This window comes from Oncorhynchus nerka, linkage group LG7 (assembly GCF_034236695.1).
Source record: "Oncorhynchus nerka isolate Pitt River linkage group LG7, Oner_Uvic_2.0, whole genome shotgun sequence".
Classification (NCBI taxonomy): Eukaryota; Metazoa; Chordata; class Actinopteri; order Salmoniformes; family Salmonidae; genus Oncorhynchus; species Oncorhynchus nerka.
This window is the reverse complement of record NC_088402.1, coordinates 64,545,732-64,558,915: the sequence shown is the minus strand read 5'-3', so window position 1 is coordinate 64,558,915 and position 13,184 is coordinate 64,545,732. Positions and strand designations below refer to the sequence as shown.

Sequence of the window (13,184 nt, the reverse complement as noted above, 5' to 3'; positions counted from 1 at the left end):
CCTCCAAGTTTGTTTTAAAAACTGTATATTCATGTCATTATTTAGGATGCGACAAAAGCTTATCATACTAAATTAAACAAATTCTAAGAACAACAATATGCAGATAGTGTGGTTTCACATCATCTCCCCCTCAGGAGACTGAAAAGATTTGGCATGGGTCCTCAGATCCTCAAAAGGTTTTACAGCTGCACCATCGAGAGCATCCTGATGGGCTGCATAACTGCCTGGTATGGCAACTGCTCGGCCTCTGACTGCAAGGCACTACTAGGGTAGTGCGCATGGCCCAGTACATCACCGGGGCCAAGCTTCCTGCCATCCAGGACCTCTATACCAGGAGGTGTCAGGGGAAGGCTCTAAAAATGGTCAAAGACTCCAGCCACCCTAGTCATAGACTGTAATCTCTGCTACCGCACGGCAAGTGGTACGGGAGCCAAGTCTAGGTCCAAGAGGCTTCTAAACAGCTTCTACCCCCAAGCCGTAAGACCCCCCCCCCCCCCCACGCTGCTGCTACTCTGTCATTATCTATGCATAGTCACTTTAATAACTCTACCTACATGTACATGTTACCTCAATTACCTTGACAACGGTGCCCCTGCACAATGACTCTGTACCGGTAACCCCTGTATATAGCCCCACTATTGTTATTTTACTGCTGCTCTTTAATTATTTGTTATTCTTATCTCTTACCTTTTTTTTTTTTTTCTTAAAACTGCATTGTTGGTTAAGGGCTTGTAAGTAAGCATTTCCCTGTAAGGTCTACACCTGTTGTATTTGGCGCATGTGACAAATATAATTTGATTTGATTCAACCCTATGTTTTATCATCTGAGAAACCGATGGCTCGCTACCCTACCTGCAGAGTTACCAGTCAGGTGCTCTGGTCTGGAAATAAAAGCTACATCTGCAAATACTGTCCCCGGTAGAGGTGAGTATTTGAAAGCAACTTGGCATCAAAAAAAGCTCGCAACATTTTGAAAAAGCACTTGATTAAACTAAGCTTTGGACGTCATTGATCATGATACAGGTATCGGTACTTTTGTATCAGATCAGACTGCTTTGAAAATGTTACGCAAGCCTGGAAGTGTCGGTATTGTACATCCCATCACCATCAAAGATAATAAAACAAAAACACTATAGTAAATACCACAGTAATGTCCACAAAAACACTAGAGTGGTTACTGTAGCATCTATATTCTTTTCATTTTTTTACTCCCTTATTCTCCCTAATTTTAATCTTGTCTCATTGCTGAAACTCCCCAACGGGCTCGGGAGGCGAAGGTCCTCCGAAACACCGAAACAATGTGTCGGAGGAAACACAGGAAACACTGAAGTTTTGTATGGCAATTTGCAACGACTTCTGGCTTGATTTAACAAATTTATGCAGTTAAGTGCGGTGATTGGTTAAAATTGCGAGCCCTGTTTTTGTAGTGCAGTGATCACCCAATTATATGAAGTAATAATTGCAGTTTTATGCAGTAATAGTGGTCAAATTTGCAAGCCCTAGCATAAATCGCAAAATCCTGGAGGGACTGGTTATTATCAATAAAGGCAGTAAGACATCAAATCTGACTTCCATAGCATATTTAGTAGATGTTGATTATGATTCAAACCCACCTGGTGATGTCTTCAGTGAGCTGAGATGGGTCAGGGGGATAAAACTTGACAGCAAAGCCGAAATGCCATGAGCCAACTGTGGATAAATGACACACAGTCAGCACTGTGTGTGTGTGTGTGTGTGTGTGTGTGTGTGTGTGTGTGTGTGTGTGTACATGCGTGGTCACACTAACTTCGGATTTGCTTCTTGATCTCCTTTGACGGGTCCAGCCAATTCTGAAAGAAAGAATGGGGAAATCCCCTTGAGAACAACACACAGCAAAAGAAAACAGCCAATGCCCCTCTCTTTGAAAACCCTGTCAGAGAGCTAACTACTACACTGACTCCTCTCTTCCAAAGCCATCTCCTCTATTCGGGGCAAAATGCATCCACAAAGCAAAAGGAAATAAATGTCTCGGTAAACCATCAATGCCTTAAAGTAACTTCCCAGTGTTCCAGAATTCTATGAAATATGATCTATAAATAATTACAATATGAATGAATAAATGTCCTTCCTAAAATGCCAATTAAAGATGTTAAAAAGCAGTTACTCTCTGTGCCCCTGCTTGCCCTGTTAGGAACAAAAAGAACATGGGCATATACCAGCCAAAAACAGCTGATTTGCCAGCTCAGCCAACCAGACACGCATGCACTTGGATATTTAAAATTAGCTACCAAGTCCGAGTCCCACCTATGGAAGGCTGCCCAGCTGCACATGCACTTGTCATTTTTACCCATGCCGAAGGCTGCAGCTTGTAAACCAATTTAAATAGCTAGTATGGATGGGTTCAGATTTTGGATACGCATAATGGAACTACTAGGAATATTTAACTATAGCAACAATAAATGCAGATGGATTATTTCACAAACATGAGTCGTTTCTTTCCATTGCTTTATCACCATTGCGGAAATTGTTGTTTTTAGTTAGCTAGCTAGACACAATTGCAACACAATTGCAACACCCACCCATAGCAGGCACTCCAGCAGGTATATTTCACTGGTCATCCCCAAAGCCAACACTTCTTTTGGCCGCCTTTCCTTCCAGTTCTCTGCTGCCAATGACTGGAATTGGTTTACAAGCTGCAGCAAAAATCACTGAAGCTGGAGTCTCATATCTCCCTCTCTAACTTGAAGCATCAGCTGTCAGAGCAGCTTACTGTACCTGTACACAGCCAATTTAAAAAATATATATGTATATTTCACCTTTATTTAACCAGGTAGGCTAGTTGAGAACAAGTTCTCATTTACAACTGCGACCTGGCCAAGATAAAGCATAGCCGTGTGAACAGACAACAACACAGAGTTACACATGGAGTAAACAATAAACAAGTCAATAACACAGTAGAAAAAAAGAACAAATTGTGTGCAAAAGGCAGGAGGAGGTAGGTGAATAATTACAATTTAGCAGATTAACACTGGAGTGATAGATGATCAGATGGTCATGTGCAGATAGAGATACTGGTGTGCAAAAGAGCAGAAAAGTAAATAAATAAAAACAGTATGGGGATGAGGTAGGTAAATTGGGTGGGCTATTTACCGATGGACTATGTACAGCTGCAACGATCGGTTAGCTGCTCAGATAGCAGATGTTTAAAGTTGGTGAGGGAGATAAAAGTCTCCAACTTCAGCGATTTTTGCAATTCGTTCCAGTCACAGGCAGCAGAGAACTGGAAGGAAAGGCGGCCAAATGAGGTGTTGGCTTTATGGATGATCAGTGAGATACACCTGCTGGAGCGCGTGCTACGGGTGGGTGTTGCCATCGTGACCAGTGAACTGAGATAAGGCGGAGCTTTACCTAGCATGGACTTGTAGATGACCTGGAGCCAGTGGGTCTGGCGACGAATATGTAGCGAGGGCCAGCCGACTAGAGCATACAGGTCGCAGTGGTGGGTGGTATAAGGTGCTTTAGTAACAAAACGGATGGCACAGTGATAAACTGCATCCAGTTTGCTGAGTAGAGTATTGGAAGCTATTTTGTAGATGACATCGGCGAAGTTGGGGATCGGTAGGATAGTCAGTTTTACCAGGAGAGTTTACAGTCTAGTCAGACAACTAGGTACTTATAGATGTCCACATATTCTAGGTCGGAACCATCCAGGGTGGTGATGCTAGTTGGGCGTGCAGGTGCAGGCAGCGAACGGTTGAAAAGCATGCATTTGGTTTTACTAGCGTTTAAGAGCAGTTGGAGGCCACGGAAGAAGTGTTGTACGGCATTGAAGCTCGTTTGGAGGTTAGATAGCACAGTGTCCAAGGAAGGGCCAGAATACAGAATGGTGTCGTCTGCGTAAAGGTGGATCAGGGAATCGCCCGCAGCAAGAGCAACATCATTGATATATACAGAGAAAAGAGTCTGCCCGAGAATTGAACCCTGTGGCACCCCCATAGAGACTGCCATAAGACCGGACAACATGCCCTCCGATTTGACACACTGAACTCTGTCTGCAAAGTAGTTGGTGAACTAGGCAAGGCAGTCATTAGAAAAACCGAGGCTACTGAGTCTGCCGATAAGAATATGGTGATTGACAGAATCGAAAGCCTTGGCCAGGTCAATGAAGACGGCTGCACAGTACTGTCTTTTATCGATGGCGGTTATGATATTGTTTAGTACCTTGAGCGTGGCTGAGGTGCACCCGTGACCGGCTCGGAAACCAGATTGCACAGCGGAGAAGGTACGGTGGGATTCGAGATGGTCAGTGATCTGTTTGTTGACTTGGCTTTCGAAGAACTTAGATAGGCAGGGCAGGATGGATATAGGTCTGTAACAGTTTGGGTCCAGGGTGTCTCCCCCTTTGAAGAGGGGGATGACTGCGGCAGCTTTCCAATCCTTGGGGATCAAAGACAATACGAAAGAGAGGTTGAACAGGCTGGTAATAGGGGTTGTGACAATGGCGGCAGATAGTTTCAGAAATAGAGGGTCCAGATTGTCAAGCCCAGCTGATTTGTACGGGTCCAGGTTTTTCAGCTCTTTCAGAACATCTGCTATCTGGATTTGGGTAAAGGAGAAGCTGGGGAGGCTTGGGCGAGTAGCTTCGGGGGGGCGGAGCTGTTGGCCGAGGTTGGAGTAGCCAGGAGGAAGGCATGGCCAGCCATTGAGAAATGCTTGTTAGAAGTTCGAACTGTTTGGGTATGGACCTGGAAAGTATGACATTACTTTGCAGGCTACCTCTGCAGTAGACTGAAATTCCTCCCCCTTTGGCAGTTCTATCTTGACGGAAAATGTTATAGTTGGGTATGGAAATCTCAGAATTTTTGGTGGCCTTCCTAAGCCAGGATTCAGACACGGCAAGGACATCAGGGTTGGCAGAATGTGCTAAAGCAGTGAGTAAAACAAACTTAGGGAGGAGGCTTCTGATGTTGACATGCATGAAACCAAGGCTTTTTCGATCACATAAGTCAACAAATGAGGGTGCCTGGGGACATGCAGGGCCTGGGTTTACCTCCACATCACCCGCGGAACAGAGGAGGAGTAGGATGAGGGTGCGGCTAAAGGCTATCAAAACTGGTCGCTTAGAGCGTTGGGAGAAAAAAGGAGGAGCAGATTTCTTGGCGTGGTAGAATATATTCAGGGCATAATGAGCAGACAGGGGTATGGTGGGGTGCGGGTACAGCGGAGGTAAGCCCAGGCACTGGGTGATGATAAGAGAGGAAGTATCTCTGGACATGCTAGTTGTAATGGGTGAGGTCACCGCGTGTGTGGGAGGTGGGACAAAGGAGGTATCAGAGGTATGAAGAGTGGAACTAGGGGCCCCATTGTAAACTAAAACAATGATAACTAACCTGAACAACAGTATACAAGGCATATTGACATTTGAGAGAGACATACAGCAAGGCATAAAGTAATCGCAGGTGTTGATTGGGAGAGCTAGCTAAAACAACAGGTCAGACAACAACAGCTAATCAGCTAACACAACAACAGCAGGTGAAATGGTGATGACTAAGCAGAGAGAGTCGGATTAACTACACACAGAGCCTGAGTTCGCGGCTGGGGCCGACAGATAAAAATAAATAAACAGAATGGAGTACCGTGATTAATGGACAGTCCAGCAGGCATCAGCTATGTAGCCAAGTGATCATAGTGTCCAGAGGGCAGCAGTAGATGGAACAGGGATGCCGCCACTACGCTATCACGCGGGCGACACAGCGTTTAAAGTTAGTAGCCCGGGGCTAGTAGGAGCGTCTGCTCCGACGGAGGCCGGTTGAAGGCAAAGTGGATGGAGTATTCGTCGGCAGACCAGTCGTGGAGGTGCGGCGGGGCGCCATGTCGACAGAGAATCCAAGCCAGATGGCGAAAGAGGTATTGTAGAATTTAGTTTGCCAGCCGGGAGATGCGCCTGGCTCACGGCTAACACGGCTAACTGGTGCTAGCTTCGTGGCAGTGGCTTAGCCACTATAGACAATCGGTAGCAGCGGTGATCCAGTGCCATGGTCCAGTGTTTACAGCAAGGATCCGGTGGAGTATTGTGCTCTAGCCGTGTACGAGTGGGGTTCGGGTGAACAGCTGAGTAGGCCGGGAGGTGGGCCTCAGGGATAGCTTCGGTGCCACGGTGAATGCAAGCTAGCAGTGAAGATCAGAAGTAGTGGTCCAGGGATTACGGCAGGAATCCGGCGTTGTTGTGGAGAGACAGTCCGATACTGGTAGACTAGCGAGTATTATCCAGGTATAATCAAATTAAAAATAGAAAAGAGATTGAAAATAAATTGAAATATATATACAAAAAATATATGAAAAAAATATGAAAAAATACAAAAGTACATGAGAGGACAAACAAACACGTCTTCACTGCTACGCCATCTTGGAATGAGAGGATTTGTTAATAGCACACCCAACTACCTCATCCCCATATTATTACTTACCCTCTTGCTCTTTTGCACCCCAGTATCTCTACTTGCATATCATCATCTGCACATCTATCATTCCAGTGTTAACGCTAAATTGTAATTATACGCCTCTATGACCTATTTATTGCCTACCTCCCTACTCTTCTACATTTGCACACACTGTACATAGATGTTTCTATTGTGTTATTGACTGTACGTTTGTTTATGTGTAACTCTGTGTTGTTCTTTTTGTTTTGTTTTGCTTTATCTTGGCCAGGTCGCAGTTGTAAATGAGAACTTGTTCTCAACTGGCCTACCTGGTTAATTAAAGGTGAAATAAAATTAAATAAATAAGCTTACTGCTGCAACCTAAGTCAGTCAACAACAGCTAACTGGGTCATTCCATAAAAATAGTGCCTTTATGTCCTTGTGAAATGATGTGTGTACATTTTGATAAAACATTTAATTTAACAGTTGGATCACATACAGTGCATTCGGGAACTATTCAGACCCCTTCACTTTTTCCACATTTTGTTATGTTACAGCATTATTTTAAAATTAATTAAATACATTACCGTTCAAAAGTTTGGGGTCACTTAAAAATGTCCTTGTTTTTGAAAGAAAAGCAATGAAAGAAAGGAGCTTCACAAGACCTCAACTGGCAGTTTCAATAAATAGAACCCACAACACACCAGTCTCAACGTCAACAGTGAAGAGGTGACTCCGGAATGCTGGCCTTCTAGGCAGAGTTGCAAAGAAAAAGCCATATCTCAGACTGGCCAATAAAAAGAAAAGATTAAGATGGGCAATCGAACACAGACACTGGACAGAGGAACTCTGCCTAGAAGGTCAGCATCCCGGAGTCACCTCTTCACTGTTGACATTGAGACTGGTGTTTTGTGGGTACTATTTAATGAAGCTGCCAGTTGAGGACTTGTGAGGGGTCTGTTTAGAACTAGACACTCTAATGTACTTGTCCTCTTGCTCAGTTGTGCACCGGGGCCTCCCACCCCTCTTTCTATTCTGGTTAGAGCCAGTTTGTGCTGTTCTGTGAAGGGAGTAGTACACAGCGTTGTACGAGATCTTCAGTTTCTTGGCAATTTCTCACATGGAATAGCCTTAATTTCTCAGAACAAGAATAGACTGAGGAGTTTCAGAAGAAAGTTCTTTGTTTCTGGTCATTTTGAGCCTGTAATCGAACCCACAAATGCTGACGCTCCAGATACTCAAATAGTCTAAAGAAGGCCAGTTTTATTTCTTCTTTAATCAGTACAAAAGTTTTTAGCTGTGCTAACATAATTGGAAATGTGCTTTCTAATGATCAATTAGCCTTTTAAAATTATACACTTGGATTCACTAACACAACGTGCCATTGGAACGCAGGAGTGATGGTTGCTGATAATGGGCCTCTGTACGCCTATGTAGATATTCCATTAAATATCAGACTTTTCCAGCTACAATAGTTATTTACTACATTAACAATTCCTACACTGTATTTCTGATCAATTTTATCTTATTTTAATGGACAAAAAATGAGCTTTTCTTTCAAAAACAAGGCCATTTCTAAGTGACCCCAAACTTTTGAATGGTAGTGTATATTTTTCTCTTCATCTACAGTATCTACACACAATGGCAAAGCAAAAACAGGTTTTTATACATTTTTGCAAATTTATTTAAAAAAAACGGAAATAATAAATTTACATAATTATTCAGACCCTTTACTCATTACTTTGCGGAAGAACCTTTGGCAGCGATTACAGCCTTGAGTCTTCCTGTGTATGACGCTTCAAGCTTGGCACACCTGTATTGGGGGAGAACCTCCAATAATTCTCTGCAGATCCTCTCAAACTGTCAGGTTGGATGGGGATCGTCTCTGCACAGCTATTTTCAGGTCTCTCCAGAGATGTTAGATTGGGTTCAAGTCTGGGCTCTGGCTGGACCACTCAAGGACATTCAGAGACTTGTACTGAAGCCACTCCTGAGTTCTCTTGGCTGTGTGCTTAGGGTTGTTGTCCTGTTGAAAGGTGAACCTTCGCCCCAGTCTGAGGTCCTGAGCGGTCTGGAGTAGGTTTTCATCAAGGATCTCTCTGGAGTGATAGAGGTAGATACTGGAGTGATAGAGGTAGATACGTATAGGGGTAAGGTGACTAGACATCAGGATATATGATAAACAGTGTAGCAGTAACGTATATATGATTGTATGTGCGTGTGTGTGTAGAGTCAGTATAAATGTACGTGCATATTATTTGTGAGTGAGCAAATGATGCAGTGTCAAATCAAATCCAATCAACTTTTATTGGCTATATACACATGGTTATTGTTTTTATTTAACCAAGCAAGTCAGTTAAGAACAAATTCTTATTTACAATGACAGCCTAGGAACAGTGGGTTAACTGCCTTGTTCAGGGGAAGAACAGCAGATTTGTACCTTGTCAGCTCAGGGATTTGATCCGCCAACCTTTCAGTTACTGGCCCAACGCTCTAACCACTAGTCTACCTGCCGTTAGCAGATGTTAATGCGAGTGTAGCGAAATGCTTGTGCTTCTAATTCCGACAGTGCAGTAATATCTAACAAGTAATCTAACAATTCCATAACAACTACTGTACCTAATACACACAAATCTAAAGGGATGGAATAATATATAAATATATGGATGAGCGATGACTGAGTGGCATAGGCAAGATGCAATAGATGGTATAAAATACAGTATATACATATGAGATGAGTAATGTAAGATATGTAAACATTATTAACGTGGCATTATTTAAAGTGACTAGTGATACATTTATTAAAGTGGCCAAAGATTTGAGTCTGTATGTAGGCAGCAGCCTCTCTGTGTTAGTGATGGCTGTTTAACAGTCTGATGGCCTTGAGATAGAAGCTGTTTTTCAGTCTCTCGGTTCCAGATTTGAAGCACATGTACTGACCTCGCCTTCTGGATGGTAGCGAGGTGAACAGGCAGTGGCTCGGGTGGTTTTTGTCCTTGATGATCTTTTTGGCCTTCCTGTGACATCGGGTGCTGTTGTAGGTAGTTTGCCCCCAGTGATGCGTTGTGCAGACCGCACCACCCTCTGGAGAGCCTTGCGGTTGAGGGCGGTACAGTTGCCGTACCAGGCGGTGACACAGCCCAACAGGATGCTCTCAATTCTGCATCTGTAAAGTTTGTAAGGGTTTTAGGTGACAAGCCAAATATCTTCAGCCTCCTGAGGTTGAAGAGGCGCTGTTGTTCTGTCCGTGTGGGTGGACCATTTCAGTTTGTCCGTGATGTGTAGGCAGAGAAACTTAAAAATGTCCACCTTCTCCACTGCTGTCCCTTCGATGTGGATAGGGGGGTGCTCCCTCTGTTGTTTCCTGAAGTCCATGATCATCTCCTTTGTTTTGTTGATGTTGAGTGAGAGGTTGTTTTCCTGACACCACACTCTGAGTGCCCTCACCTCCTCCCTGTAGGCTGTCTCGTCGTTGTTGGTAATCAAGCTCACTACTATTGTGTCGTCTGCAAACTTGATGATCGAGTTGGATGCATGTGTGAACAGGGAGTACAGGAGGGGGGTGAGCATGCACCTTTGTGGGGCCCCAGTGTTGAGGGTCAGTGGAGTGGAGATGTTGTTTCCTACCTTCACCACCTGGGTGGGGTTGAGACCCATAGCCTCAAATTTAATGATGAGCTTGAAGGGTACTAAGTGGTTGAATGCTGAGCAGTAGTCAATGAACAGAATTCTTATATAGGTATTCTTCTTGTCAAGACGGGATAGTGCATTGTGATGTACTGGTACACCGCCTAATATAGAGGTCCTGGATAGCAGGGAGCTCAACCCCAGTGATGTACTGGGCTGTCCGCACCACCGTCTGTAGTGCCATGCGACCGAGGGTGGTGCTATTGCCATACCGAGCAGTGATTCAGCCAGTCAACATGCTCTCAGTGGTACAGCTGTATGACATTTTTCTATTTCATTTTTTATTTCACCTTTATTTAACCAGGTAGGCCAGTTGAGAACAAATTCTCATTTACAACTGCGTCCTGGCCAAGATAAAGCAAAGCAGTGCGTCAAAAACAACAACACAGAGTTACACATAAACAAATGTACAGTCAATATTACAATAGAAAAATCTATGTACATTGTGTGCAAATGTAGAAGAGTAGGGAGGTAAGGCAATAAATAAGCCATCGAGGCAAAATAATTACAATGTAGCATTAACACTGGAGTGATAGATGTGCAGATGATGTACAAGTAGAGATACTGAGGTGCAAAGGATAAATAACAATATGGGGATGAGGTAGTTTGGTGTGCTATTTACAGATTGGCTGGGTACAGGTACAGTGCTCTGACAGCTGATGCTTAAAGTTAGAGATGGAGATATGAGACTCCAGCTTCAGTGATTTTTGCAATTTGTTCCAGTCAGTGGCAGCAGAGAACTGGAAGGAAAGGCGGCCAAAGGAAGTGTTGGCTTTGGGGATGACCAGTGAAATATACCTGCTGGAGCGCCTGCTACGGGTGGGTGTTGCTATGGTGACCAGTGAGCTGAGATAAGGCGGGGCTTTACCCAGCAAAGACTTATAGATGACCTGGAGCCAGTGGGTTTGGCGACAAATATGAGGGCCAGCCAACGAGAGCATACAGGTGGCAGTGGTGGGCAGTATATGGGGCATTGGTGACAAAACAGATGGCACTGTGATAGTCTACATCCAGTTTGCTGAGTAGAGTGTTGGAGGCTATTTTGTAAATGAAATCGTCGAAGTCAAGGATCGGTAGGATAGTCAGTTTTACGAGGGTATGTTTGGCAGCATGAGTGAAGGAGGCTTTGTTGCAAAATAGGAAGCCGATTCTAGATTTAATTTTGGATTGGAGATGCTGAATGTGAGTCTGGAAGAAGAGTTTACAGTCTAACCAGACACCTAGGTATTGTAAGGAATGACGCTGGAGATGAGAAGCAGGTACGGGGAGTCAAACATTTAATCTGGAACAGACATAGAACAAGACAGGAACAGCGTAAGCACACGGGTAACACGGGCATATGACAAACAATGCAGCAGTGGGGAACAGAGCAGGGAACTGACAAATATAGGGGAGGAAATAAACAGATGAATGAGTGAGTCCAGGTGAGTCCAATATCGCTGAAGCGCGTGACGAGGGAAGGCAGGTGTGCGTAAATGATGGTGGCAGGAGTGCGTAATGCAGGGCAGTCTGGCGCCCTCGAGCGCCAGGGGGGAAAAGCGGGAGCAGGCGTGACAGGTATTTGTAGTTGTCCACATATTCTAAGTCAGAACCATCCAGAGTAGTGATGCTAGTCGGGCGTGTGGGTGCGGGCAACAATCGGTTGAAGAGCATGCATTTAGTTTTACTAGCATTTAAAAGCAGTTGGAGGCCGCGGAAGGAGTGTTGTATGGCATTGAAGCTCGTTTGGAGGTTTGTTAACACAGTGTCCAAAGATGGGCCAGATGTACACAGATTTGTGTCGTCTGCGTAGAGGTGGATCAGAGAATCACCAGCAATAAGAGCGACATCATTGATATGTACAAAGAATAGAGTCGGCAAGATGGGAAAGAGGTGCAGCCTTGTTCACGACTGTGCGTGTGTGTGGACAATTTTAAGTATTAGTGATTTAGACACTGAGGAACTTGAAGCTCTCGACCCGCTCCACTGCAGCCCCGCCGATGTGGATGGAGGCATCTTCGCCCCGTTTCCTGCAGTCCACGATCAGCTACTTGGTCTTACTAACGTTGAGGGGAAGGGTTTGATCCGGCACCACACTGCCAGGTCACTGATCTCCTCTGTGTAGGCTCATCATCTCATCATCGCCGGTGCGTGGCCACACAGTTGTGCGAGTTGTGCGTGGCCACACAGTCGTGGGTGAACAGGGAGTACAGGAGGGGACTAAGCACACACCCCTGTTGGGCCCCCGTGTTGAGGATTAGCATGGCTGAGGTGATGTTGCCTACACTCACCACCTGGGGTCAGCCCGTCAGGAAGTCTAGGATCTAGTTACAGAGGGAAGTGTTCAGTCCCAGGGTCCTAAGCTTGGTGATGAGCTTGGAAGGGACAATGGTGTTGAACGCTGAGCTGTAGTCAGTGAACTGTATTCTCACATATGTATTCCTGTTATCCAGGTGGGTAAGAGCAATGTGGAGTGCAATTGAGATTGTGTTGTTTATGGGCCTGTTGGGGTGGTGTACAAATTGGAGTGGGTCTAGGGTGTCTGGGATGATGGAGTTGATGTGAGCCATAACCAACCTCTCAAAGCACTTCATGTTTACAGTTGTGAGTGCTACATGGCGGTAGTCATTGTGGCAATATGCCTTAGAGTTCTTGGGAACAGGAATGATGGTAGTCATCTTAAAAGATGTGGGAATTACTGACTGGGACATGGAGAGGTTGAAAATTACTGTGAATATGCCTGCCAGGTGTTCTGAGAATGCTCTGAGAACACGCACTGGAATACTGTCAGGCCCTCTGGACTTGATCTGATTAAAGACCTTACTCAAATCAGCCTCGGAGAGTGAGATTAACCAGTCCTCTGGGTCGGTGGCGTCCTTTACACCAGGCACGATGTTGTTATTGTCGGAGAGGGCATAAAATGCATTGAGTTCGTCTGGAAGAGAGTCATCGTTGGACAGATCACAGCTGAGTCTTCATTTGTAATCTGTAATGGACTGTAGCCCTTGCGACGGAGCCTCAGTAATATGATTCTACCTTATTGCCACAGTATATTGTCCTTTGGCTCGTTTGATGACTCTGTGGAGATCATAGCACTTGTTCTTGTCCTCAGCCGTAGCC

At 44.8% G+C, this 13,184-nt stretch overlaps 1 protein-coding gene across 1 annotated transcript in view; it reads right to left on the bottom strand.

Moving 5' to 3' along the window:
* si:dkey-178k16.1 (protein 4.1) overlaps positions 1 to 13,184 on the bottom strand; it is a 60,889-nt gene that overhangs the window by 32,175 nt on the left and 15,530 nt on the right. Inside the window, exons 4-5 of the mRNA XM_065020711.1 lie at positions 1,787 to 1,829; positions 1,614 to 1,689 (exon numbers count right to left, since the gene is read on the bottom strand). Coding sequence (XP_064876783.1) covers positions 1,614 to 1,689; positions 1,787 to 1,829 — 119 coding nt within the window. The remainder of the gene's footprint in view (positions 1 to 1,613; positions 1,690 to 1,786; positions 1,830 to 13,184) is intronic.